Here is a 25117-nt window from a genome sequence, read left to right as displayed (position 1 = left end):
ACCCTGGGGCACCAGCAGAGGGCCCAAGCCAACGTAGAGCCAGACTCACTTGGCTGTGGTCAGAAGGACAAAGAGACTGACGATGCTGTTCTCCAGGGTGCTGAAGTACTGGAGGGAAAGAAGGCAGGCTGTGATGGGCCACCTGGAGTGCCCGCCCTTCCCTTCCCCTCCCCTCGCCCTCCACTCTCCCTCCTCCCAAGGAGTCCTAACGGATGGCAGGGGGGGTGAGCAAATGCGGAGTCCAGCCGCCTCCAGCCTTCTCGAACTCTGCGCTTCTGGCAGAAGCAGACAACCGGTGGGACTGTTTTCCTAGAGAATCACATGTCTGCACCATCCTTCTGGCGCCCCTCCACTGTCCCTTCACCAAATCTGTTCCAGATCTGATCCTGGAAGCCTGCCTCTCAAGGCAAGGAAAGGGGATTCCCTTTCAGTGCTTAAGGAAGGGACCAGCTCAAGTGTCGTCCCTCGAGGAGCCGTAAGCCGTGCTGAGAAACCTTCCTCATGTGGCCGGGGCGTCAGGCCGGCCCCCTTGTCTGCGGGGATAGGCCCCAAATAGAAGAAGAAACAGGATAAACATGGTGACTACTTACGGGGTCCGAAGGATTAGAGGAGAACAAGTAGAAACCTACACGGGGGCAGAAAACACACAGATAAAAAGGGTTAGAGCAGAGGTCCCAAACCCGACATCAAAGGACTGCACAAATAAATGTAAACGAGTGCTGGGGGCAGAGGGAAAGCATCAGGGAGTGGTGGGGACAGCAGCACTCTGGAGAACACGCGCTCTGTCCAAAGGAGCAGGTGTGATACGTGGCCCAAGAATCAAGTCTGCTGTTTAAAGAGGCTGGATGGGGGCGCCTGGGTGGCTCAGTCGGTTGAGCGTCTGACTTTGGCTCAGGTCACGATCTCACGGCTTGTGAGTTTGAGCCCCGCGTCGGGCTCTGGGCTGACAGCTCGGAGCCTGGGGCCTGCTTCGGATTCTGTGTCTCCCTCTCTCTGCCCCTCCCCTGCTTGCACTCTGTCTCTCTCTCCCTCAAGATAAATAAACATTAAAAAAAAATTTTTTTTAATAAATAAATAACCTTAAACAAAAAAAGACTAGACGTCCAGCATGCTGAGTAGTTAACACTCTGTTGTACATTTGAAAGTTGCTCAGGGAGGTCTTGAAAGTTCTCATCGGAAGAGAAAAAAAATTTGCAACTGTGTGTGGTGACAGGCGGTAACTAGATTTACTGTGGTGGTCCTTTCACAATAGACACAAATATTAAGTCGTTCTGTTGTGCGCCTACAACAAATACGATGTTGTATGTCACTTACACCTCCGTTTTTTAAATTAAAAAACCCATTTTTTTCAAGGCTAGAAATCTGTATTTTCATGTAATAAATCTAATTTTCAAATGTCGGCTCAACATTTTCAGACCAAATGAAACTCATCCACAGGCTGGACAACTCCAAGTGACAATTCCGAAGAGATTCCCTTGATATAGCCCAGGGTCCTGGGGTGCGAACACCCTCGGTTTCCTCCCTCCTGGAATGGGCTATTGCCCTGAGTCCTTGAAATCCCGAGTGGGAAAAGGGAAAAAGTTCTGCCCTCAAGGTAATTAGCCCCCTTGGAGCACAAAGGAAGTTCTACAGAGAGTGGGGTGGTCGGGTGGAGGGTCGGAGGCAAAAAGGGAGCCAGTGGCCGATGTGTGAGCGTTCACTACAGTGTGACGTGTAATGGTGAAAACGCCCAACAACGGAAGAAACCGCCAAAGAGCAACTTGCAGGAGGGCCCCCCCCACCCCGCACACATCATGTAACCATTTCTATAAAATGTTTATTTGTTTAAATTTTTTTTTAATGTTCATTCATTTTGAGAGACGGCGGGTGGGGGGGAGAGGGGGAGTCGGGGAGGGGCACATAGAGAGGGAGACACAGAATCGGAAGTGGGCTCCAGGCCCCGAGCGGTCGGCCCAGAGCCCGACGCGGGGCTCAAACTCACGGACCGCGAGATCACGACCTGCGCCGAAGTCGGCTGCCCAACCGGCTGAGCCGTCCAGGCGCCCCATAACATGTTTTGATATGCACAGCAATACCACTTACTTGCTGTTTCAGGAAATATAAAGTATAGCTAGAAAGATACGCGTGGCAGTGGTAGGCTTAGGTCGGGGGGGTACCTCTGAGGGGAAGGGACCGGGGGTCATGAAAAGATACAGAGGGGCTTTGCATTTTACTCCTAAGACTTCATTTCCTAAGCCGAAGGCCGTGCGTGTTGCACACGTGTAAAAGCTTCCTGCACTTCTCCAACTGTCAGAGTGAGTTCATCTTCAACCACGAATTTGATCTGGGGGCGGGGGGGGGGGCGTCAGGGCCTCGGGGCGCGGGGAACTCACCAAGGATGGCGAAGATAAGCATGAAGAGGAGCAGCAGCAGGAGAATGTCCATGAAGGGCGGCAGAGATTGGAAGATCTGTCGCAGGTTGCTGGGGAGACAGCAGGGCCGGAGGGGTGAGGCGGGGAGGGGGCGTGGGGCCCAAGTGGGGGGCTGTCTGGGACTCCACGGGCGAGGCGGGGGCCGGGGCTCCCGACTCACACCACACTAAGGCCCGCGGCACCCTGGTTTGTGACGTCACGCTCGGCGTTTTCCCAGGGAACTTCCGCCCGGGGGCGACGGGGAAAAACCGGGCCAGGTACGCCACACACAGCCCCTTCCTCCTGCTTGCGGAGCCCAAGCAGGCAAGGGCCCTGGTGAGTAGCGGGGGAACAGCAGAAGGCCAAGCGCATGGCCTTGGGCACCGAGCTTCCAGGAGCAGGACGCGCAAAGACATTTCAGGGCCATCTAGTCCTGGGACACTCGTTTCCAGCTTTGGAAACAAGCACGGGCCCGAAGAATGAACTGCCCAGCCTCCTCTCTCTCAGCATCCCAGCCAAGAGACCTTCCAGATGGAGTCTGCAGCACTAAGCTCAACTCCAGGCTAGTGGGCAGGTTGGAGTCCAGCCCCCGGGCTCGGGGAGGGGGTCAGCCTGCTGAGTCACTCAGACTTTGTGCAGTTGCCTGCTTTGAGAGGTCACTGCCTCTGTGTTTGGGCAAATAATGCGTCCGAGAGAGGAGCCAGCCCCAGGAGGCTGCAAATAAGACGGGAAAGAGCCCCGGACCCGGAGCCAGGAAACCGAAACCCGAGTGGAGGACCGCCTTCTGCCCCGTGCGGGTCCACTTCGAAGGAAGTGAGCGGGCGTGTGTTCTCCCAGCGTGCAGAACTGATCCCATCACTACTTGACTCGCTGGGTCCTACTCCACAGGCCCAGAGGTCCGGGCCAGGCCAGGATAGCGACCGTCTCGTCCCCCGGGCCTTACCGCCGGACGCCGCCGCAGTACCGACAGTCCACGAGGAAAATGCAGCGCAGAGCCCGGGTCACACGCACGTGGGATGTCTGCCGTACCAGCACCACGATGGCCTCGATGAACTGCACCACCAGCACGGAGGTCTGGGGGTGGACGGGCACAGAGCTCCATCAGCTCCTTCCCCAGCCCCCACCTGCACACCACGAACAGAGGGCTGGCAAGATCCTGCCCACTCTGGCCTCGAGAGGCCCTTCCCTTCTCTCCAGCTCTCTCTCAGCGCCCCCCCCCAGCCCCCCGACATCGAGCAGCCCCTGGACACAAGCCCTCTGGCTGCTGGCACAGATGTATGGCCCCGGGAGGAATGAAGCCCTGCTCCCAGCAGCTCATCGGCCACTCTGCCTGGCCACATCTGCCCACCCTCTGCCTTCAACCCTCCCCATTCCCACCGGGAAGGCCCCTGACGTCTGCAGGGCATCCTGATGTGCCATTCCTTGGGCACGTTCTCCTGGACAAGCGTGCATGCTTTTTACATGGCAAAGCGCACTCTGACTCATGCCTACTCGCTGCCCGGAAGAGAGGTGTAGGTTACTGGTTACTGATCCGCATGGGCTTGGGGGCCAGACAGACCTGGGTTTGAACCCCAAGCCTTTGGGATTTAGATCCCATTCTCGTCTGGCCGGCAGGGTATAAACTAGGAAGAGTAACACATCTCCCGCAAAGGCTGTTGTGCCAATGCCGGGCACACGCTAGGTGCCAAATCACAGTGGCTCCCGTTAGCATCACCCCGACATCCGGGGCGAGGCTCTGCAAGGCTTGGCAAGGACAGGGCCCCAGGGCTGCAGTGCCGAGTGCAGGGCTTGGCCCACGGGGGATTTGGAATTGAACTGAAGATACAGGCCGGAAGCTGACGTGGGAGAAAACGCCGTTCGGACACGGACACATCACCTTGACCATGGTCCGTCTGTGTCGGATGAAGGTGTGGAGGCCCAGCCACCGCAACTTCATGCAGAGCTCAAAGACAACCACCATCAGGGCGAACAGCTCCAGGGTCGCGTGGACCTGCAACCAGAGGGCAAGAGGAGGTGTAGCCCCACCAGCCCCCTGGCCTCCCGGCGGTCACACCCGGCTACCTTTTCCCCTGAGGTTGCGGACGGTGGGCGGGACCGCAGCCAGGTGCACTGCTCCCCTGGAACCAAGGTGTGGCCCACAGCCCTCCATGAGCCAATCAGATGGCACCCCCCCCCCGGAAGGTACCAGTAAGCCCAATCACAGAGAGCATTCACTCCAGCAGGGATCCCATGCAAGACTGGCAATCCAATGCTGCTCCCGAGGCCTCTATGATACCCGCCGCACACACCCGGGCCTCTCTGTTCTAAATCCACCGGGGGGCATCTGCTCTACCAGGATGTTCCCTTCCGGGCTGGCCAAGCGGACACTCACGTAAATGCCGAGCCGGAGCGCGGGGACGGCGGGGGCCTCACACAGGGAGAGCAGCAGCAGGAGCAGGGCCGTGGACAGCTCCATCAGGTAGAAAAGGTGGTTGTGTGCGAAGAGGTAGGCCGCCAGCGCTTTGGCGTTCTTGGGGTGGGTGAAGAACTTGTCATTATTCTCGCCTTCCTGAAGGAACGAGAGCAGTGTGGGCAAACGGGCCTCGAGGAGACACAGCACCAAAGAGGTGCCAGGGGCTGGGGGAGAAGGAGGGCCCTTGGCGAACGAGCGAAGTGTCGAGCCCGGGATGGAAGCCGATGGGAGACCAAAAGTATTGTCTTCACCAAACTGCACCCCGGTCGGGTCCCTCAAGAGACCGGCTTCTTCCTCAGGACCGCCTGGAAGAATCAAAGAATAAAGAGTCCCCGAGAGAACGAGAACAGAGGCAGCACGTGTGAGCCCCTTAGTGGCCAAATTCCGGCTCTCAGAAGCGCCCGTGGGTTGTAAAGGGCCGGGGCGGGGTGGGGGGGGGGGGCAGGCAAATACAGCTGAGTCCTGGCTTCCCTGCTCCTCCCTGGACGTGCGGAGAATGTTTCTTCCCCTTCTTCAACTACCAGTGGGCTATAACACGCGTCCTTACTCACAGGGCTCCTGTAGGGCACTTAGGATGTCTGGCATACAATAGGCTCCCTGTTGATATTACATGTTATTATGATTATAAATGATACTAACATTGAGAAAAAAAGGAGCCTGAGACTACCTATATATATATATACATATAGTAAGTATAGTGCTGAGTTGAGAGCACCTGCCTCTTTCACTTCTTGACTCATCTCATTTCCTAACTCCTCCACAGTGACAGGCCTTGCCCTCACTCCTGAGCTCCGACAGTAATGGGACGGGGGCTGACCTTGACCAAGGTGCCCACCCGGCCAGGCACCAGGCTCAGCCCCTTACGTGAGCCCTGGACACTCCTTTACTCCTGACCACATCCCTCTCTGGCAAGGGCTTTCATTGTCCCATTTGACAGATGAGAAAATCGCGGCATAGAAGCTTCAGTGGCCCCTGAGCTCACAGAGCCACACAATCACCAGATTGTGATGAGCCTCCTGCTGATGGCAGGGCCCTGGGAACGGTCCACTTGTGACAAGCAGATGACACCCTAGGGCCAGTGCTGACCCTCCCTGTTAGGGTCAGCCTTCTGGTGGCTGCGGGGAGGAGTCTTCGCTGCCCCCCTGTAATTGGTGGGCACAGCGATAAGGGTCACCCCACCCCATCAGCTCTCCCCCATCAGCACCCCATCCAGCAGCCAAAGCCGGTAATGTTCCACACGCGTCGTCTTTAGTGCTTCTGAACTAGGGGCAACGCTGCCCCGCCCCCTGCTTCCTCCACCCCATCCCGGCCTGGAGACGTTTGTTCATCACACCTGGGGGTGCTGCTGGCAACCAGCGTGCAAATTCCAAGGATGCCACTAAACATCCTAAGATGCACAGGAGAGGCCCCCGTGCCGAAGAGTTACCCAGCCCCAAGCATCAGGAGTGCTGAGTTGAGGGCACCTGCCTCTTTCACTTCCAGAACGAACACTCAGCATAGACTCTTCCCACTGGAAGGACTCTTCACTTCCTGGAGGGGAAAGTCGTGGAGCAGAAAGGGACACCCAGGCCCCCTGACCCACAGCCCTTCTGGAAGCTCTCCAGCTGTCTTGGAATGAGGTCAGACCTTCAACTATTCCAACTATTCGGCTCCTCTGGGACGAGACCACCCTCTCCGTCCTCACAACCCTTATTCCGGGGAGGTGAAACTAACACACCACAGTGATTCCTGCGGAAGAGGCAGCCAGGCAGGAGGAAGAGCGGCTCTGGGCCCGGAGGGGCACGCTGTGCGTGGAAAGCATGGAAAGCACTCTGGCCTGGTGGGCTTCCGTGCCACCCCGAGGCCGCTTCAGCTCACCAAGCCTGTGTCAGGACAGCAGGAAAGGCCGGGGATGCGGTCCAGTGCTCACCCAGCACGATGCCTGGCACACACAGGAGGTGTTTAATGGATGTTTGGGAGGATGATCCACGCCTGTAAGAGATCACCTCTCCAGACCCCAGCCCGTCCTGGGACTTCCCAGTAGCTGGGAGGCGGGAAGCTCTGACCTCGGCTGTGGTTTGCAGGGTGGCTTTGAACGAGTCACTTCCCTGAAGCCAGAGACATCACTAGCTTCAATACCAAAAAATAAAGACAAACCACAGACTCAACAGGGGCAGGCCAGACAAAGGGAACAAACATCCCAGCAGGCAGACAGAGGGCAAGCCGGCAAGCCTCACTCGTAGCCCTGTGATCTGTGCAGGGCTGTGGTTTTTACCACCACCGCCATGGCCGGGGAGCGGGGGGGGGGGGGGGGGGACACACAGGGTGGCCCGGGAAGCTTCTGGTTCGAATTACTAAAAAATGCAATTCTTGGGTAACATCTTCCAATAAGTAGTCAGGTCTGGCTAGAGGGAACCACCAACAAGGGGGGGGGGGGCGCTCAGGCTTTACCTCCAGGACTTGGAATTGCCAGGAGAGCAGATGAGGTCTCCACCAACAAGGATGGAGGAAAATACTACTCACATCACTGGATTCTGATCCAAACCCCAAGGAGAACACTGGCCTTATTTCCTCACTGCGAGGTGCCAGGACCACAGAGCACCCGGCTCCCGAGGGTGAGTTAACAGGTAAAATTTGGGAAGAGAGGAAACCACAGGCCCCAGGTATCTTCAGAGGAGCAAGGGGCCAACTATCCGAGCGTACCCACAGCCTGGTTCAGGGGCCATGCCGCAGCTCAGAGGCAAAGCAGGAAAAAAAGACCATCTGACAACAGCTAAACCCACCCCACGTGAAACAGCCATGAACTACCGTTCAGAGGCGTCTGAGTTCTGCTTGGATTTTTATTAAAAAAAAAAAAAAGATGCGTTGTTGGTAAACATAATTCAAATAATACACGGGATTACAAGGCAGTAAAAATTCCGTCAGCCAAAGATAATCACCTTTACGAGTTGGATGAACAACTTTCTAGATGGGAACGGGGATCTACGCACATGTGCGTGAGCACACAGGTGTATGCTGCTAGATACGTATATGAACCCGTGTGTGTGTGTGTGTGTGTGTGTGTGTGTGTGTGTGTGTGCGCGCGCGCGCGTCTGGATGCATAAACATTATGTAAAAATTATCATACTATACTTGCAGTTCTGTGGCCTCTTTTTCCACAACGGGAGCCCGTTTTCAAGTGGATACACGTGGCCGGGTAAAGAAATAAAGCAACAATGTATAGAAGAGAAGCACTGTTTGAGGTGAGCTGGACGCGGTTTACATCCACGCTCTGTAACTTATTAGCTGGGTGGCCTTGGGCTCCGTTAGCCCCTCTGAGTGTCGTTTGCTTGTCAGTGAACGGGAGATGATCAGACCACCTTGGAGGGTTGTTAGACTGACCAGCAGGTGCCCACTTAAAGGCAGATATTTTCACTACTGACGTTCTCACCTGCTTAAGGAGTGAAGGAATTACCAGACTTCTCAAGTCCCCCAAGCCATCCTAACACTGTGTTTTGATCCATCCTGTGCTTAGATAGCGTCTATTCAACCTTAGGGTGACAGTGCACAGAGTGACCCTGCGGCACCCTTCCAGATCACCGACAGGCATGCCCGAGCTTGCCAAAATGTCCCGGAAGCATTTCTGTTGTTTTCACCTGAACCAAAATGTATCTGGTGAGGAACACAACTTATGTGATGCTGCATAAAACAAGAGAAGCATAAAGGGAGCTGAGCAACTATGAAATGACTATCCGAATTTAATGAAATCTTTAAAACGCACACACACACGCACACGCACACACACATGCATACTTGCAATGTGAGAGCTGCTTCAAAGAAAAAAGATTAGGGAAAATTATTATTCAAATGAATTTAAGAAAAATTCCACTTCCCCATCTACACTCTTACTCAGCGCACACAGGAAACTGACATTTTACGGTGACAAGAATGGCAAGATTATAGTGACTAATGCTACGGACGGTGAGACAGGCAGTTAAGAGGCAGTCTCCCCTTTGGAGAATATTTGATAACTGTACATCAAGGGCCCTAAAAATGTTCCTTCCTTCCATCTGGTAAATTCCACTTCTTAGAGGCTTTCCTAATAAAATAATCCTGGATCTTAAAGAGAGAAAGAGAGAGAGAAATAGCTCGATGCATGGATTGTCCTCGGATTATAATTTATAATAGGGAAATGCATAATATATAATAAGGGAAGTATAAAAGATGGGAAAATATCCAGCCTTTTCAGGACAGTTTACATAAATTAGGATCCATTTATCAGATATAAAGTCGTTAAAATTTGTTTCTAGGAATTTTAATAAACATAAGAAAAAAGCTTCTGTCACACACTATAAAAAAAGCAGATTATACAACTGTACATATCACGTGACTTTAAAATTACTTTACAAAACACAGAAAACCCCTGTATTATTCTTTTTTAATAAAATTTTTTAAGTTTATTTATTTTGAAAGAGAGAGACAGCATGAGTGGAATGGGGCAGAGAGACAGAAGGACAGAGAATCCCAAGCAGGCTCCATGCTGTCAGCACAGAGCCCGACACAGGGCTCGAACTCACAAAACGTGAGATCATGACCTGGGCCAAAATCCAGAGTCGGACGCTTAACCGACCGAGGCACCCAGGCACCCCTTATTCCTAAATAATGTTGACAGTGACTCAGGTGAATGTTTTTGCCACATCCCCTTTGTACCTAAACTTACTGCAGTGGGCATGTATTACTTCTATAAAGAAAGTATTGTTTTTATTGAAAAAAAGAGGGGGAGAAAAAAAAAAAAACAAGAACCAAGAAAGAAATAGCAAATGTGAAAGCAACAGCAAATTAGGCAGGAAAGGAATAAAGGTCTATCTCTAAGTTCCCATACCAGGCCGACCAACCCCTGCTACAGTATTATGTTATTTCAAGAACTCCCCCTCGAGAACTGACCGTCAGTGCCTGAGAATGGGGAGCGAGGCAGGGAAGGCCAAGCGGACAGACTCAGGGAACCTTGGGGACAGGCAGGGCCAATACTGGGAGTCACAGGAAAGCCCACGCACATTGCCCTCCCTGTCTGGGCACGATCGGGTTGGCTCTCCTCACTGAAAGTTGAGACAGGAGCAGGGACAGGGACCGGAGCCAGAACTGAATTTCTGGGCACGTAGCAGAGGCCCGGGTACCCTGCTCGACCAACAGGCACCGAGAACAGATCCTGATCGGAGACGCTCACCTGGAGGTAGATTGCTGCCTCTTGATAGGTGATCTCCCAGTTGTGTCCGGTGGGGCTCGATGGGGGACTCTCACCCCCTGAGCCTAGACTGGGGGCCCGGGAGTCGTGGACGGCATAGCTACCTCCATCTGCGTGGGAAGAAGACAGTGATTCACTCACGACCCAGGCTCAAAAGGATAAAGACACCACTCACCAGAAGAAAAGGCTCGTACGCTCACACGTATATCCCATTATCTACAAGTCAACGCTGGATCCCGTGTGATAATAGCAAGAATTAGCATGGCTAGTTAGAAATGTTTTTCATTCTCTTGTTAAATGAAAAAGGCAAGTGCAAACGAGCACATATAGTATGCTATCTTTTGTGTAAAGAAGGGAGGAAACAAGAAAACATACAGATATCTCTCTTTACAAAATAAAGAAAACAGGAAGGATAAATTAGGACTCACTGAAATCAGTGACTTACAAGGGGAGTGGGGAACAGCGTAGAAGTGGTCGCTCCCTTTGCGTGAGTGATCTTTTTGTACACTTTTGACTTTTGGAAGCATGTTAACATTCCACTTCGTTAAAAAATAAAAATAATCGGATTTGTTCCCCGGCGCCGGGTCCTCTGTTGCTTTTCCCCGCTGACACCCATGCCCTCTTTGCTTCCAGTAACACTGATCCCCACCTGCCTTTGGAGAACATCCTCTCCCTACTTTCCACCCATTCTTTGTATCTGGCCGACTCCACCCCTGGCTCTCGGGCAGACGACATAAAAAGAGCCTCATCTCCCTGGCCGGGGACTGGTACAGGCTGTCCCAGGCCCAGCCAGTGAGGGCTGAACTTGGGATCTTTTCCTGGACCACCCAGGAAGGAGGGGCTCTTTCTCTGTTGCTGGAGGTGGCTGAGGAAAGCCTGCCTGAGAAAGGAAGCCGAGAGAGAGAACAAAAGAATCACAAGGATAACATCAGCTGCCACCCCTAGGATCAAGCTGTGCCTGATATCCACCTCTTAGCGGTTCCAAAATCTGAGCCCATAAAGATCCTTTTATATTTAAGCCTGTCTGAATGGGGTTTGTCAAAACCCTCAAGTGTGTCTTCTGATACCTGGTAAGCAAAGGCACCAATCGGGGAGATTTACTATCATCTAGGATAAGAGTTCGGTTGCCCACAATTCACACTCAAACTGATCCACCTACAGGAAAATAAAGAATGAAATATGTTTGGATAAGGAGATAGGCAGAGATGACAGGAAGCAAGTATGTAAAACTCACAAGCCAATCGGAAAGGGCGGGAAACTGGTAGGGTTCCTAGGGCTGCAGGGTCATAACTGGTCCTTTCTGACCTTGCACTGCCAGCCAAGGTCAGCTGGATCCAACAAAGCTCTTCTCCACGCACTTTCAGAAACCATTTTATTTAGATATATTGGACACACAGTAAAAATGCACAATTTGACATGTTCGGATACATGCACACACTTGTGGAACCATCACTTTCATCAAGACTATACATCCATCGCCCCTTCGTGCCCACCCCGGCGCATCACCCCCAGGCAACCGCTGATCTGTTCTGTCACTGTTAGATGAATCTGCGTCTCTTAGAATTTTACACCCATGGAATCATGGAGCACGTATTCTTTTTTTGTTTGGCTTCTCTCTCTCAGCGTAATTATTCAAAACTCATCCGTGTTGTATGGTGTGTGGATGGCTCGTTCCATTTTTTTTTTTGCCGAGCGGTACTCCCTTGTATGGACCTATCGCGGTTTATCCATACACCTGTTGATGGGCACTGAGCTTGCTTCCGGTTTGGGGCTGTTTCAAATGAAGTTGCTATGAACATTCATGTGCAGGACTTCGTAGGGACACATGTTTTCATTTCTTTTGGGTAAACACCTAGGGGTGAAATGGCTAGGTCGTATGTTTAACTTTTTAAGAAACTGCCAACCTGCTTTCCAAAATGACTGTACCATTTTACACTCCCACCTGCAGTGCAGGGGGGTCCCGATTTCTCCACGCCCTCACCCACACCTGACACGCTCAGTCATTCTTACTTCTGACCATTCTAAAAACTGTGTGATGGCATTGCACGGTCTTAATCTCAATGCTTTTACTTTGCATTAGGACTAATATTATTGAGCGTCTTTCCATATGCCTGTTGGCCACATGTACATCTTCACTGAAGTATCTTCAAATTTTTTACTTGTTTCTTCACTGGGTTATTTTCCTATCTTTGAATTTTGAGAGTTCTTTTATATATACGCACACATATTCTCTAAATATACGCAAGTCTTTATCTATTATTAATATACTTACTCCAGCTTTTGATTATTTCTTTTGATGAGTGATTAGTGTGGCTTTCTCCACTCTTTTACTTTTAATCTCTTAGCATCTTTATATTTAAACCATGTTTCTTTTTTTTTTTAACTTTTAAAAATGCTTATTTATTTTTGAGAGAGAGAGGGGGAGAGCAGGGGAGGGGCAGAGAGAGAGGGAGACTGAGGATCTGAAGCAGGCTCTTGCTGACAGTGCAGAACCTGACGTGGGGCCCAAACCCATGAACTGTGAGATCATGACCTGAGCCAAAGTCGGCAGCTTAACCGACTGAGCCACCCAGGAGCTCCTAAACTGTGTTTCTTGTAGGCAGCATACAGTTTGGTCTTGCTTCACCACCCCCCGCCCCCATCTGAAAATCTCTGCCTTTTAATTGGAGAATTTAGGTTACTCACGTTTAATGTAACTATCAATATAGTTAGGTTTAAATATATCATCTTTGCTATTTATTTTTATAGTTCTCCCATCTGTTCTTTGTTCTCTTTTTCTGCCTCCTTTTGGATCACTGAGCATTTATTATGATTCTGTTTTATCTCCTTTGTTGGCTTAGCTGCAAGACTTTCTTTTGTCACTCAGAGGTCACTGTAGGCTTTAGAGTACACATTTTTAATTTACCGCAATCCACTTTCAGGTGATCGTGTGCCACTTCATGTACAGAACGCGAACCTTTAACAGGACACTTCCCTTTCTCCCCTCCCAACCTTCAGGCTTCTGGAAGCGCAAGGGACTTCCAGTTCACAAACTCTGGATCCAGCTTCCTCTCCATCGCTAGGACGTGTAAATAGGACAATCTTTCTGGAAGGAACTGCACCAATGAGGCATCTAAGTAATGAGTGACCACTATTGCAGGCTCCGTGCTCCATGCTGAAGTAATTTGCACAATCCCAATCTCATCATCATAAATTCTACAGCCTGAGGAGGTGAAGCAACTCACCCAAGGTCACACAGCTCTAAGGGGCCGAGTCGGGATTTGACCCGGGGTAGCCTGGCTGCAAAGCAGGTGCATTTAACCACTGGGCTATACTACCACCTTCTGAGAAACAGGAGTCTGGGAGGAAGGACAGCTGCCAATGGTTTTGAACTAGTGACAGCACGCATTTGTTGAGGCTTACTGCATGCCAGAACCTATGCCGTGGCAGGTTTTATTCTCCAAATATAGCCACAGAACAATCTTTCATCCTGTGTGCCCTTCCAGAACCTTTGCCTCTTCCCCAGATGCGCGGCGCCCCTGTGTCTGCCCTGAAACCAGGTGAGCCTCTGTGACTGCCTTGACCAGTGTACGATGGAGGACAGAGTGCTGGTGACTTCTGAGGCCAGGTCACAAAAAAGCTTCCGCCTTTTTCTACTGGGACCCTTGCTCCTGGAACCCAAACACCACGTTGTGTGGAAGCCCATGCAGCTGGTGGAGAGGCCCGTGGAGGAGAAGCAAGGCCCCCTGTCCCCAGCCCGGCTAAGCACCCCCCCACCCAGCCAACAGCCTGGACCACCTTGCCAGTCAGGTGAATGAGCCACCTCAAAACCAGATCCCCGAGCCCCGGACAAGTGCCCAAAGTGACACTGCGTGGCTCAGGCATAAGCCCCTCCATCGGGCCCTGCCCAAGCTGCAGACTGCTGCACAGAAGATCTCAAGAGAATATCTGCTCTTAAGGCACTAGGTTCCAGCGATAGATAACCGACCGACGCATGTCTGAGTACTTTATGCCAACTGAGCTGTTTAACTCTCACAACCATCCTACGAAGGAGGTACTACTGTTCTACTTCAGACTTGAGGAAACTAAGGTGCAGGAAGGCTCGGTACCTTCCTGAGGTCAAGCAGCAGGTGGCGGGCAGGGCTGGGATACCAAGCTAGGTGACTAGCTCCTAATCGGTACCCTCCAAGCCGCTTGAGGATGAAAACTACAGCAGCAGGTTCCCTCACCAGATGGAGGTACAAGCAGGAGGTAGGACATCTGGCTGCAGCGTGCACTTGACCATTCTGGTCCTTCTACCCAATGCCGACATTCCCCGCCTCCGATCCCAGTGTCTATTTCTGAAAGAACTAAGCCCCAGGCGGAGACGCAAGGAGGTCAAACCGCCTTCCCGGATGCGCTCACGTGCCTCCCACGTAGAAGCCGCGGGCAGGCCGCTGCGTGGTGCTGTGATCTCGCGTGCCTGTCGTCCACGACCTTCACGTGCCACGGCAGGAGCCTGTGCCCGCGACATGGCAGTCCTAGGTGAAACGAGTGACGGGGCCGGCGCGGGGTGGGCGGCGACGAGCTCGCACAGATGGCAGCGGACATCAGCGCCAGTCCCCCAGCCGGTGCAAGACTCCGGCATCTGCGAGAATCCCCGCCTCGGAGGCCCCCTGTGCGAGCCTCCCCAGCCCTTCCTCTCTCTCGGGGGTCTCAGCGGATGGGTCCAGCTTCCTCCGCCCAGCCGGGAGCTCCCTTAGCCCATTTCTGGTGGGGGAAGGCGCCTGGCCCGCCTCGGTCTCTCCCCTTTGGCCCTCACACTTACACTGCACACCGCTGTGACCAGTCCGCGTTTGGAAACTGCCACAGCGTCCCCCAGCGCAGGCACCTCACTCACACCCACGCCGGCGGGTTTTGCCTGGGAGCGGGTGCCCTGTGGCATCCCGAAGCATCCTGCCTTGGCTGCCATTTTCCCCTCGATGCTGCAAACAGCCCCCCTCCGGTCTCTGAAATCCACAGGGACCGCTGGTAAGACACGCGCTCCTCAGCCACAGATCCCACTGGGCTGGCCGGTGTGTGACAGGAGACATGGCACAGGGCTGCGAAGGGCAGAACAAAGACCGGGGAGGGGAGGCCACAGGGAGGGCCTTTCTGCCAAACAGGGTTGCCCAATGACGCCCTGGGCAGGGGGGTCTTTAACTGTCACGCTTGATTTGCTAAAGTAAGTTAATAAATGCTAGGCTCTATTGCAGCTGGGTACATCGCTTTTATTTTATCCCAAATAGGATCTGTAACTTGGAAATAGTTTAGTAAAAAAAAAAAAAATGGTTTTTTGAGAGAGAGAGAGAGAGAGAGAGAGAGAGAGAGCACGTGCGTGCGTGCACTGGCGCGCCAGTGGGGAGGGGCAGAGAGAGAGAGAACCCCAGGCAGGCTCTGGGGTGCCAGCGTAGAGCCCGACTCGGGGCTCGACTCCCACGAACTGTGAGATCGTGACCTGAGTCGAAATCGAGTTGGATGCCCAACCAACTGAGCGCCCCCTTGAGTAAAATTATTTTAAATCAACAACTGCGTGGTTCATCCACCCGTCTGTTTGATGGGCATCGCCAGGGGCGGAGGACGGTGCTGGGCGCTGGGCCCTGGGGCGCTGGGCCCTGGGCGGGGACTGGAGGTACCTGGATGGCCCCGGAGGCAGCAAGTGCCCCATCACCACGGGGCCTCGACAAGAGGTTCCACAGCCATCCCACCCCAAACGTGGGGATGTTTCAACAGAAAGGAGGTTCCTCCAGCGAGTGGCGATTTGGACTAGCTCCCCTCGCGATTCCCAGCATGTATGTATTCACAGGTACATAGACACTCCGAGGGGACAGGCAGATAGGGGCAGGTGGCCTTAAAAACAACTCAAATTCATGAGCTTCCCATGAGGCAGAGCCCAGCCGCCTGGACCTGGCTGGTTACCAACAGCCTTTCACAAATACCGCCTGGCTGCACGGATGGGGTCACAGTGTCTTTTAGCACCCAGATTCCTGCCCTTCCCCTGATGAACCGCAGCCCCACGGACCTACATAGCCCAGGGCTCAGCAACTCCGCTTCTGCCCAAATAACAAACTTAGGCACGTCCAGAGCGGATTCCCTGTGCCAGGCGCCCTTCTGAACACCTCACATACATATTAACTTCATCCTCACGACCTGCCATTACTGTCCCCATTTTACGGACAAGGCAACGAACGGAAGTGAGTTTGAGGAGGATTGCTGTGGGGTTTCCCAGCACAGATTTTTGGATACTTTCTGTTGCTAATCTCAGAAAGAATGACTGTCAGGTCTGGAATGGATGGCAGAGGCCACTTAATTCAATGCCCACCTTTCAGAGGTGGGCAACTGGGGAGCCAGGGACGGGGTGGGAGAGCCAAGTCGAGCACTTGGGCTTCCCGGCTCATCTAGAGCCTTCCTCAACACAAACGCTGGTCACTCATCCTTCACCAGAGACATGTGGCGGGTGGCTCCGTGCCCACTGGGCACACGGCTGTGAGACCCATCAAAGAGAAGCGCTGGGCCTCGCACAGACCGCCATTCCTGTGGGCCGGAGCTCTTAGGATGCCCAGGGGGGGCCGGGAGTGACTGACGGACAGGCAGAGGGTCTTGGTAGGGGGTGACAGGAGAATATTTTCCTGGACCTAACGTGCTGAACGGAGCAGCCACACCCATACGAATCCCAGGGCAGGAGGCTCCTCGGGAGTCAGGAGGTTCACCCCTCATATGCCCTTCATTCATTCTGCTGAATGACCCCCAGACACTGGCTGTGCCTGGACCGTAAGGTCCCACAGCTTACCCCCTGCCACCCCCTACCATGGCCCGAACCACCTCTTTCCCGGGGAAGCACAACCCCTTCTGCTGACTGGGCTCCCTACTTCCCACCCTGCCCCTGTCTAGTCTCTACACCGAAGAAGTCGTGTGTGTGTGTGTGTGTGTGTGTGTATTTTAAGTAAACTTTATAGTTCAGTAGAACAATAATCCTTTAAAAACCTAAACCAGATGGTATCCCTTCTCTGCCCCAAATAGACCACAGCAGCCAGCTCCTGAGAAAACGCTGAAGTCCTTCCCTGGATTAAAACGGCCTATGAGGCCATGGGTGGCTCAGTTAGTTAAGCATCTGACCCTGGATTTTGGCTCAAGTCACGATCTCATGGTTTGTGAGTTCGAACCCCGAGGTGGGCCCTGTGCTGACAGTGAGGAGCCTGCTTGGGGTTCTCTCTCCCCTTCTGCCCCTTGCTCACGCTTCTCTCTCTCAAAAAATAAACTTAAAAACATAAATGAAGGAAAATGGCCTACGAGACCAAGATCTCTCACCCCACCCACCCTCTCGCTCCTAAGGACCTTTGCACTTCCTGTTCCCCCTGTCCTCCCCGGGCTTCTCGCATCTTTGGAAGTCACATCACTGGCACCCCCCGTCCTCATGCTGCTCTGGGCTTCCTCCTGGGGCTGCATCGCCACCCGGCAGGGCATTTATTTACTTGGTGGCCTGTTTAGTGCCTGTTTCCCTGCCTGGAATGGCAGCTCCACGAAGACAGGGACTTTTGTCTTGTGGTGTCCCCAGAACCCAGGACAGTGCTGGGCATGATGTATGAGTGCTCAACAAACATATCCGAAGTGAAGTGAAATGATGCTTTTCCTTGAAGATTCCAGGAAGCAGGGTCCCAGGCCAGTGGCTGGAGGGCAGGGCCCAGGAGGAATGCACAGAGTAGGCTCCCTCAGGAGGGCAGTGGGGGTGCCTGAGGGTGTTAAGGGGCACCAACTTGATCTCTCGTGTTTTCTAAAAATCATTCTTTTAAGACTTTGCTGGAGAGTCACTGTTTTGTATGAGTAATTCAGGGCAGAACCTTAGAAAGAAAGGGAAAAACGGGACTAGCAGAGCCAAGAAAGAAGTCTCCCCTCCAGGGCGGACTTTGTTCTAACCATTCAACCTGGTGCTTGCGCAACACAGAGAACTTGGCTTGCTTACTAGGTCCCCAAAGGCAAAGCCCCACAGCTTGTTTGTGGCGCTTATACTCGGGGAGGGCTGAAAGGCCCTCGGGGCTGCAGGGCTTTTCAAGAAAGCCATGGGGGATTTCACGGAGCCCCCTTCACACCTGGCTCCGAGGGCTGGGCAGCACATTTAGAGATTACATTAGAGATTACAGAAAGGGCGCAAATGGAAGGCAGGGAGCCTCTGGCTTCTCCTGTTCAGTTTATAAGCAGCCCTCACGCAGAGGGGGCGGCCCTGAGGCCAAGTCCAGAGGGATTTTCAGTGCACCGCACAGCAAATGAGGGCGGGGGGCGGGGGCGGGGTGCTGGGGCACCACGTGGGTCCTAATTCCCTGCCTCCAAATGCTGCTTCCCACTTCCTAGGTTGGAAAAGTGGCCACACAGGGGCGATGGAAATGCTCCAAATCCCAAGTGCTTTATTGCTGCAGCACAAGGCATGCCCAAAGGCTCAGCAGCTTCCGAGAGCGGCAGGACAATTATCGTCCATAAAGGAGAAGAAGGCAGGGGTGCAGGGGGCAGGTGAGCAGCGACCGAGTCGAGGAGGCAGCCAAGCCCGGGGACGCAGACTGTGGGCCTATAGTTCCAACAGTGGGGTATCTGGGGGCACAAGGCCCTGCTTGCTGGGGAACAGACACCCCAGTGGGCTTCCTTAGGAAACCGGGAACTGAGAGGTGGTGCAGGGACTCCTAGTTGCCCTGACTGGTCACCGGGGCACCAAGTGCCAGGGATAACGTGTTCCCACGTCCTGGTTAAAGCCCACACATCGCGCCCACCGGGTCTGCCGCGGATCGCCTGCCTGGGGAGCCTCAGGCCCCAGTGGCTGCAAGCAGCCAGCTGCCCTGGCCACCTACTCCTGCCCCCCCGGGCCGAATCTGCCCCCACGCCTCCAGGTGCGTGGCTGGTGCTCCCGTGAGTGCCCTCTGCACGAGGAGAGTCCTGGATAACAAAGCAGTCAGGGGGCCTCTCACCACAACACCCCAGGTCCAGCCGAATCCCGGGGGCCGGGATGGCCTCTCACACAGAGGATTATTAGAGACCTCACGAGAATCAACACGTGAGACCTCAGTCTTGGGCACTGGCCTCACCCGGAGCACGGTGGGCTCTTCCTGGAGAGCTGGAAAGGCAAGGTCAAGGCATACCGAAAGGGCCCAGCTGGTGGAGACGAGATGACCTCACCACGGGGCTGTCGGGAATCTGGCCCTCTACCACTTCCTCCAGGAAGGCGGCGGCTGGCCCTCGCCTCTGCATGTCTGCTTTCCTGGGAGGTGGCTGGGCTGGAAGCGGGAGGGAAGAAGGGGAAAGACACGCAGCAGGTGCAGGAGGATGGGAGGAGCCTCCACCCTGCCCAGGCCCTCCCAGCAAGCCAGCTTCTCCGTTGGCCCCCAGGAGGTTTTTAGAAGGGCCGGAGGAAGCTGGCCAGGAACATTCTTGGCAAAACCAAGAAGGTCCCATTCTGTGCCTCCGGGGAAAGTTCCCCGAAGGGAAACATTTCGTCCCACACTTCTGCTGCCCTGGGCAGAGAGCTCTCATGCGGAAACCAGGAGGGCGGGCGGCAGCCTCTTCAGGCCAGCAGACCTCAGCCACGGAAGATTTATGCAACACCTGACCCTTAACTACCCTCCCTGAACCTTGGCAATCAGCCCCAGGGAGGTGAACAGAAAATCACTGGCAGGAGGAGGGAAAGGAGCTGAAAGAAAAGGCCCAACGGGCAGGCATTAGGATATGAAACACCAGTAACAAAAAACTGACTCCAAGTAGGAGAGAAGTTCCCCATACAGAGGACAGGCCGACAAGCGAGGATATGACCTGTTTGCACAGATGGTAACGCTTCCTCCACGCTGATGTAACAGGGCCCAGACGCTCCCTGCAAAACAGCTGGCTGCTTTGCATGCAGCCTCTGAAACGACCCTGCGGGGAATCCAAGGTTTCCGTTCGCTGGAGCACAGCGTGCGGCAGCATCCTGGTGGTGCCGGGTAAATAGAAACAGTTTCCATATGCCGCCATAAAGCTGCACCAGGGAGGAGACGGAAGGAGCCCGCAGGAGGGGAGGGCTTCTATGTCCCAACCCCCACCCAGCAAGGGCAGGGTCGGCACAGGCGGGGTGAAGCCACTGCGACCTTCCTCTGGGGCCTAGACAAAGAGGTCGCCTCTGAGCTCCTGGACGGGAGAGGATGCCAGGCCGTGACCGCTTCCGGGCAGGTTTGCACGGGGGAGGGACTCCAGCCCCATTCAATCCTTGCTCCTGTCCCCCCTCCTCTTACCTGTCCACAACCTCGCCCATTCTCAAACACACACACCGTCCGCATCCTCTTCGAGATAAAACACCCAGGTTCACTCCCGACGGTGCCCCTCCCCTCCCCGGGTTCACCATCAGAGTCCCCAGAGCCTCAGTTTCTTCAGCCATTAGCTGGGACTGGGGCCAACCGAGCTCCGGGCATCACAGAGACAAATGTGAATACCCACAGAGCACCCGGAGCCCTCCGGAAACCGGTGCCCGCCAGAATGAACAACGAGCAATCGCCCGACCGTTCGCCAGTTGTCGCTGAGAGCCCCACTCCATGGGAAAAAGCTCGAAGAGAAGAGGAAAATAAACCAGAGTGACACTGATGAGTTTTCCGGGCGTAGCGCTGCCACCCGGCTTCTGCGCTGGCTGGCTCTTCAAAGCCCCCCAGATAAAAATCGAGCAAAAGGCCCGATGCTGCAAGAAAGCAGAGTGCACATCTCCTTTGCTCAGGCCTTCCCTTTCTGCTGACTGGCTGCAAGATGGCGTGGGGAGGCAGACCCATGTTGCAGCGCACACTAGTCGGGACTGCAAACCCGGGCAGGGCCCCGGGCAGATAGACCGACTCCGGAGAGGCAAGAGCTGGCACAGAGCCAGCCTAGCTGAATCACTGGCCTCAAGCCCGAAACCCGTCCTGCCAAAGGCTCAGGCCAGAGGAGGAAAGGGAAAACAAAAGGCTCAACTAGGCCAGTACTACGGGTCATGCACTGTTCTAGAAGGAGAGACCCTGGTCTGGAAGAGGCCAGGGTAATGCCCTGTGCTACCTCTAACTTTGTTTCCGGCCAGCTGACAGGGACCTACGGGATTCCCTGTAATACATGAGCTCAGCACAGAAGGGCCTTGAACTCGCAGGGGAAATGGCTAGAGGGTTGAGAGCAGTGGCTGGGAAACTGAGGGCCTCTTAATACTTTAGGTTAGTGATCACCGCCCCAGGTGCCCACCCTCAACTGGCTACACAGGGCCCCTGGCATCCTGAGGTTGCAAACACGACCTTGACCGCAACTCTCCAGGCTTCATACGTCATGTCGTGATTTGGGGGAGAACGAGGGAGGGTGAAACCTTAAAAGGCTGGCCTTCTTGATACAAACAACTATGGTTTAATTGAAGGACACATTTATGCAGCACCTACTGTATTCCAGGCATGGTGCCAGGCGTTGGATTCGAAAAAGTCAAACCCTGTACTTTGCCCTCATGAGGCCCACAATCAGGAGGCAAAAGAAGGAAAGTGATCCTGTGCAATAAAGCCATTTCTTACTTACAACAGCCTAGAAAAGGATGTCACAGCTACCTTCCACGGGGGCTAGTGGGCAGAGGCGGGGGCGGGGGGATTCAGGCGTGATGTCTGGGCCACTTCTGAAGGATGAGGGATGAAGGAGGGTCACAAGGTGGATGGGGGTGTGGTGAGGGGAACACTCCAGAAACAGGAAAGGCCATGCATAAAGCTCAGAGAAGCAAACAGCAGGGCGTGTCTGGGAGACCGCAGAGGGTTCAGGGATCCTGAGGCTGACACGGGCAGAGACAAGGCGGGAGCCGCGGGAGGGCTGTCCGCCACATTAGGGAGACGGGACCCGAGCCCCCGGGTTCCAAAGGGAAGCACTCCGACCAGGTGCACCAACCAGAAGTCCGCGGGGAAGCGGTTGTCTTGGGCAGCATCATAACCCCATCTACAAACCAGTGCACGGCGAAACTGCAAGTTCGCTCTCCCAGGGGAGCACAGTGAGCGCACCTGTGTAGGGCAGGTGCCTGGCCAGGAGGCACCAAGCTCGCTTCCACCGTCTAAGGCTCCTCACCACCCTGGTCTCGCGACTCCTGCACATCCCCCGCCACCCCTCCTGCCAAGGCAGAGAGAGAACTGTGGCTGCCGGACGCCCGCAGGTAATCTCTTGGTGAGGCAGGATGGCATTTCTCCTTCCTCCGTCCGTGAACTTCAAGACTCGGCTTGCAATTCTACTCCCTGCCCCTGTGTCACTGGCTTCATTGAAACGAAGGGCTTTCGCCGGAACGGATCACTCACCGAAAAGTACTTACTGAGCACCTACCATGCACAAAGTGCTTCAGGTGCCTTGAAAAGAAATGCTGTAAGGTCTGTGCACACGTCAAAGGCCCCTCGCTTCACACACACACACACACACACACACACACACACACACACACAGTCTGCAAGCCCCACTGTTTACCCAACGAGGAGTGCAGCACCTGTGCGAACATCTGTCCTGCGTTCACTCGGAAGCATCAGAAATGCTAATTGTGAACTGCACAGGGACAGGGAAGGAGCTGTGGAAGAACAAATGGGGATGAGAGGCATTTTTCACTGCACGCTGGCACCCCCGGAGCCCCTGCAAGAGGCCAACAGACAAGTGGCGCGCGGGGGATGAGTCTGGCTGTGAGACCCACTCTCCGCGTCAGCCGACAGTCCGCTCAGCACAGATCAGAGGTCTGCACCAGCCCCTGCCCGGGAGCACCCAGGGGGCTGGCTGGACCCAGCCTGCACGAACCCTGGCCTCACCCCAGCATCTGGATCATCTGTGGCTGCCGGCGGTTCTGCTCAGAAGAGTGAGGCGGCCAGAGGCACAGGCCCGTTGGGGAGGTGACAGCGGTTGGAAGGCGACAGCCTGCAGAGAGCTTGAGCCCTGAGGCGTGCCACTGTCCAGGGGCCCGGGCTTGTCTGGCTACAGCTGCTCCCAGAGGACTGTGAGAGCCTGCACCGTCCGTGGCCAGCCCCTGTGCTCAACCTCTGCTTCCTGGTTTCCTCAGTCTCCCTTCCTGCCACGTGGGGAAGCAGCCAAAAAGAAGCATCACAGACAAACATACAATGGCGGGGCACGTGCATGACACAGTCAGTCAAGCGTCCGGCTCTTGGTTTTGGCTCAGGTCACGATCTCACTGTTCACGAGTTCGAGCCCCATGTCGGGCTCTGCACCGACAGCGCGAAGCCTGCTTGGGATCTCTCTCCCTCTCTCTCTCTCTCTCTCTCTCTCTCTCTGCCCCTCCCCTGCTCATGTCCTCCCTCTCTTTCACTCTCTCTCTCAAAATAAATAAATAAACTTTAAAAGTATATATTAGAAAAAGGAAGAAACATACAAGGGCAACCAAGAAGCCAAGCTAACAAGTAGCAAGAGACAGAGCTGCTTGAATTAAATTATCTCTGCAGCGCGCCCAGGATGGTGGTCAAGGCAGTAAACGTATTATTCCCCCGTTTACCATGGGTACCATGGGTAAGAAAGCGCAAACAAACCAGCTAACGTTCCTTAAGAGGAAGGCAGAGATTTTAATAAGAGAAGACCATGTTCAAGCTCTCAGTCCAGAGTCCTTCAGCTGCCTACTCAGGGCTCAGGAAGGGGCAACATGGCTACTGTGTTGAAAATGAAACCCTGATACTTTATTATGACTTAGGGCTTCCACTCACCGAGTTGGTCCTAGGAGATGTCGTGTGGAATTTCCCACTTAATCTTTACGTCCACCCTGAATGCAGTTACTCTTATCCCCCCTTCTACAGGAGGAGGAGAAAGTGAGGGAGAAAGTGAAGTTCCTCATCGGAGTCTCCAAGGCCACCAGCAGGTGATGCCGGAATTTCAACCCCATCCTTTGCTGTAGACTGAGACGCTCTGAAGAAACAGTAGACGGGACATGTGCCAGCAGATAAGATCGCCCACCCAACACACACACATTTCTAGCGACCTGAGAGTTCTCCAGGCCACCCCCGTCTCCAGACTGGTGAGTCTCCGTGTACCTTGGGCCAGTGTTTGATCTCTAAACCGAAACAGCACAAAATAACCTACAATAACACCAAACGGGGCAACTGGCCTGGAGGCGGAGTGGACTTTGGTACCGATCGGATCTGAGCCCTGTCGAGGCGACCAGACTGGCCCCGGGGTGCACCATAAAAGCCGTGATTGCAGACGACGAGGCAAGCCAGCCAAGTGCGAACAGCCGAGCCCGCGAGAAGAGGGCACCCTCGAGAGTCACAGAGAGAAGACATCACGCTTGCCGACGACCACCCACAAGTGAAAGCCAACACATCCGGCTGCTTGGAGGGGCTCCAAGCCATTAGCCTGCACTGAGCACAACCACTCTGCCCGAGCTGATTTTCAGCAAGAGCTAAAGGAATGAAAAAAAAAATCTTTTTTTAAATAAAAACCCGATCTAACAAAAAGAGAGATTAGCAAGAGAAAAAGGCAGCCTTTTCCTCTTGCTAAAGGTGGGGTGGTGGGGCGAGGTGTGGGAAGGTGGGAGCTGAGCACCCGGGGCTTCCGTGACAATTATGGGACGTGTGGGCTCCTGGAGAACTGGGAAGGTGTTAAGAAGCAGAGACCTGGGGCGCCTGGGTGGCTCAGTCGGTTGGGCGTCCGACTTCAGCTCAGGTCACGATCTCGCGGTCCGTGAGTTCGAGCCCCGCGTCGGGCTCTGTGCTGACAGCTCAGAGCCTGCAGCCTGTTTCAGATTCTGTGTCTCCCTCTCTCTCTGCCCCTCCCCTGTTCATGCTCTGTCTCTCTCTGTCTCAAAAATAAATAAATGTTAAAAAAAAAAATTAAAAAAAAAGCAGAGACCTAACCGTCCAAAAAGCTGGCTATTCCCAGGGGCGGTGGGGGTCGGGCTCTGCCTAGACTATTTCTGGCCTGTCACATGTGTTTGCGTCTCCTTGTCACCCCAGATGGCTCCAGGAGCCGGTTACGCTGTGACCCACAGAGTCACCTGGGGCCTTGGGTGTTCTCCGAACCTGGTGAGTCACTTCCAGATAGGCTACTTGACATCTGTTTATGAAGCGCCCGGAGTATGTGCAGAAAAGACACGGTCTTTGCCTTTGCAAAACTTGT

At 54.2% G+C, this 25117-nt stretch overlaps 1 protein-coding gene across 5 annotated transcripts in view; it reads right to left on the bottom strand.

Annotated features, from left to right (window-relative positions):
- Positions 1-25117, bottom strand: part of TPCN1 (two pore segment channel 1) — a 62341-nt gene that overhangs the window by 20667 nt on the left and 16557 nt on the right. For 4 of the 5 annotated variants that reach the window (XM_047088088.1, XM_047088089.1, XM_047088090.1 and 1 more), the window contains 7 exons: positions 10025-10152; positions 4762-4938; positions 4267-4380; positions 3334-3464; positions 2373-2461; positions 591-625; positions 50-108 (listed from right to left, as the gene is read on the bottom strand). In XM_047088088.1, the coding sequence (XP_046944044.1) occupies positions 50-108; positions 591-625; positions 2373-2461; positions 3334-3464; positions 4267-4380; positions 4762-4938; positions 10025-10152 (733 nt within the window). Of the gene's footprint in view, positions 1-49; positions 109-590; positions 626-2372; positions 2462-3333; positions 3465-4266; positions 4381-4761; positions 4939-10024; positions 10153-19161; positions 19568-25117 lie in introns of those variants that run through there. The other variant, XM_047088092.1, reaches the window with a different exon arrangement.

This window comes from Lynx rufus, unplaced genomic scaffold (genome assembly GCF_022079265.1).
Source record: "Lynx rufus isolate CCGP_SWC_20201006 ecotype Redwood Valley unplaced genomic scaffold, mLynRuf1.p SCAF_24, whole genome shotgun sequence".
NCBI classification, from domain to species: Eukaryota; Metazoa; Chordata; class Mammalia; order Carnivora; family Felidae; genus Lynx; species Lynx rufus.
This window is presented reverse-complemented; position numbering and strand designations above follow the sequence as displayed.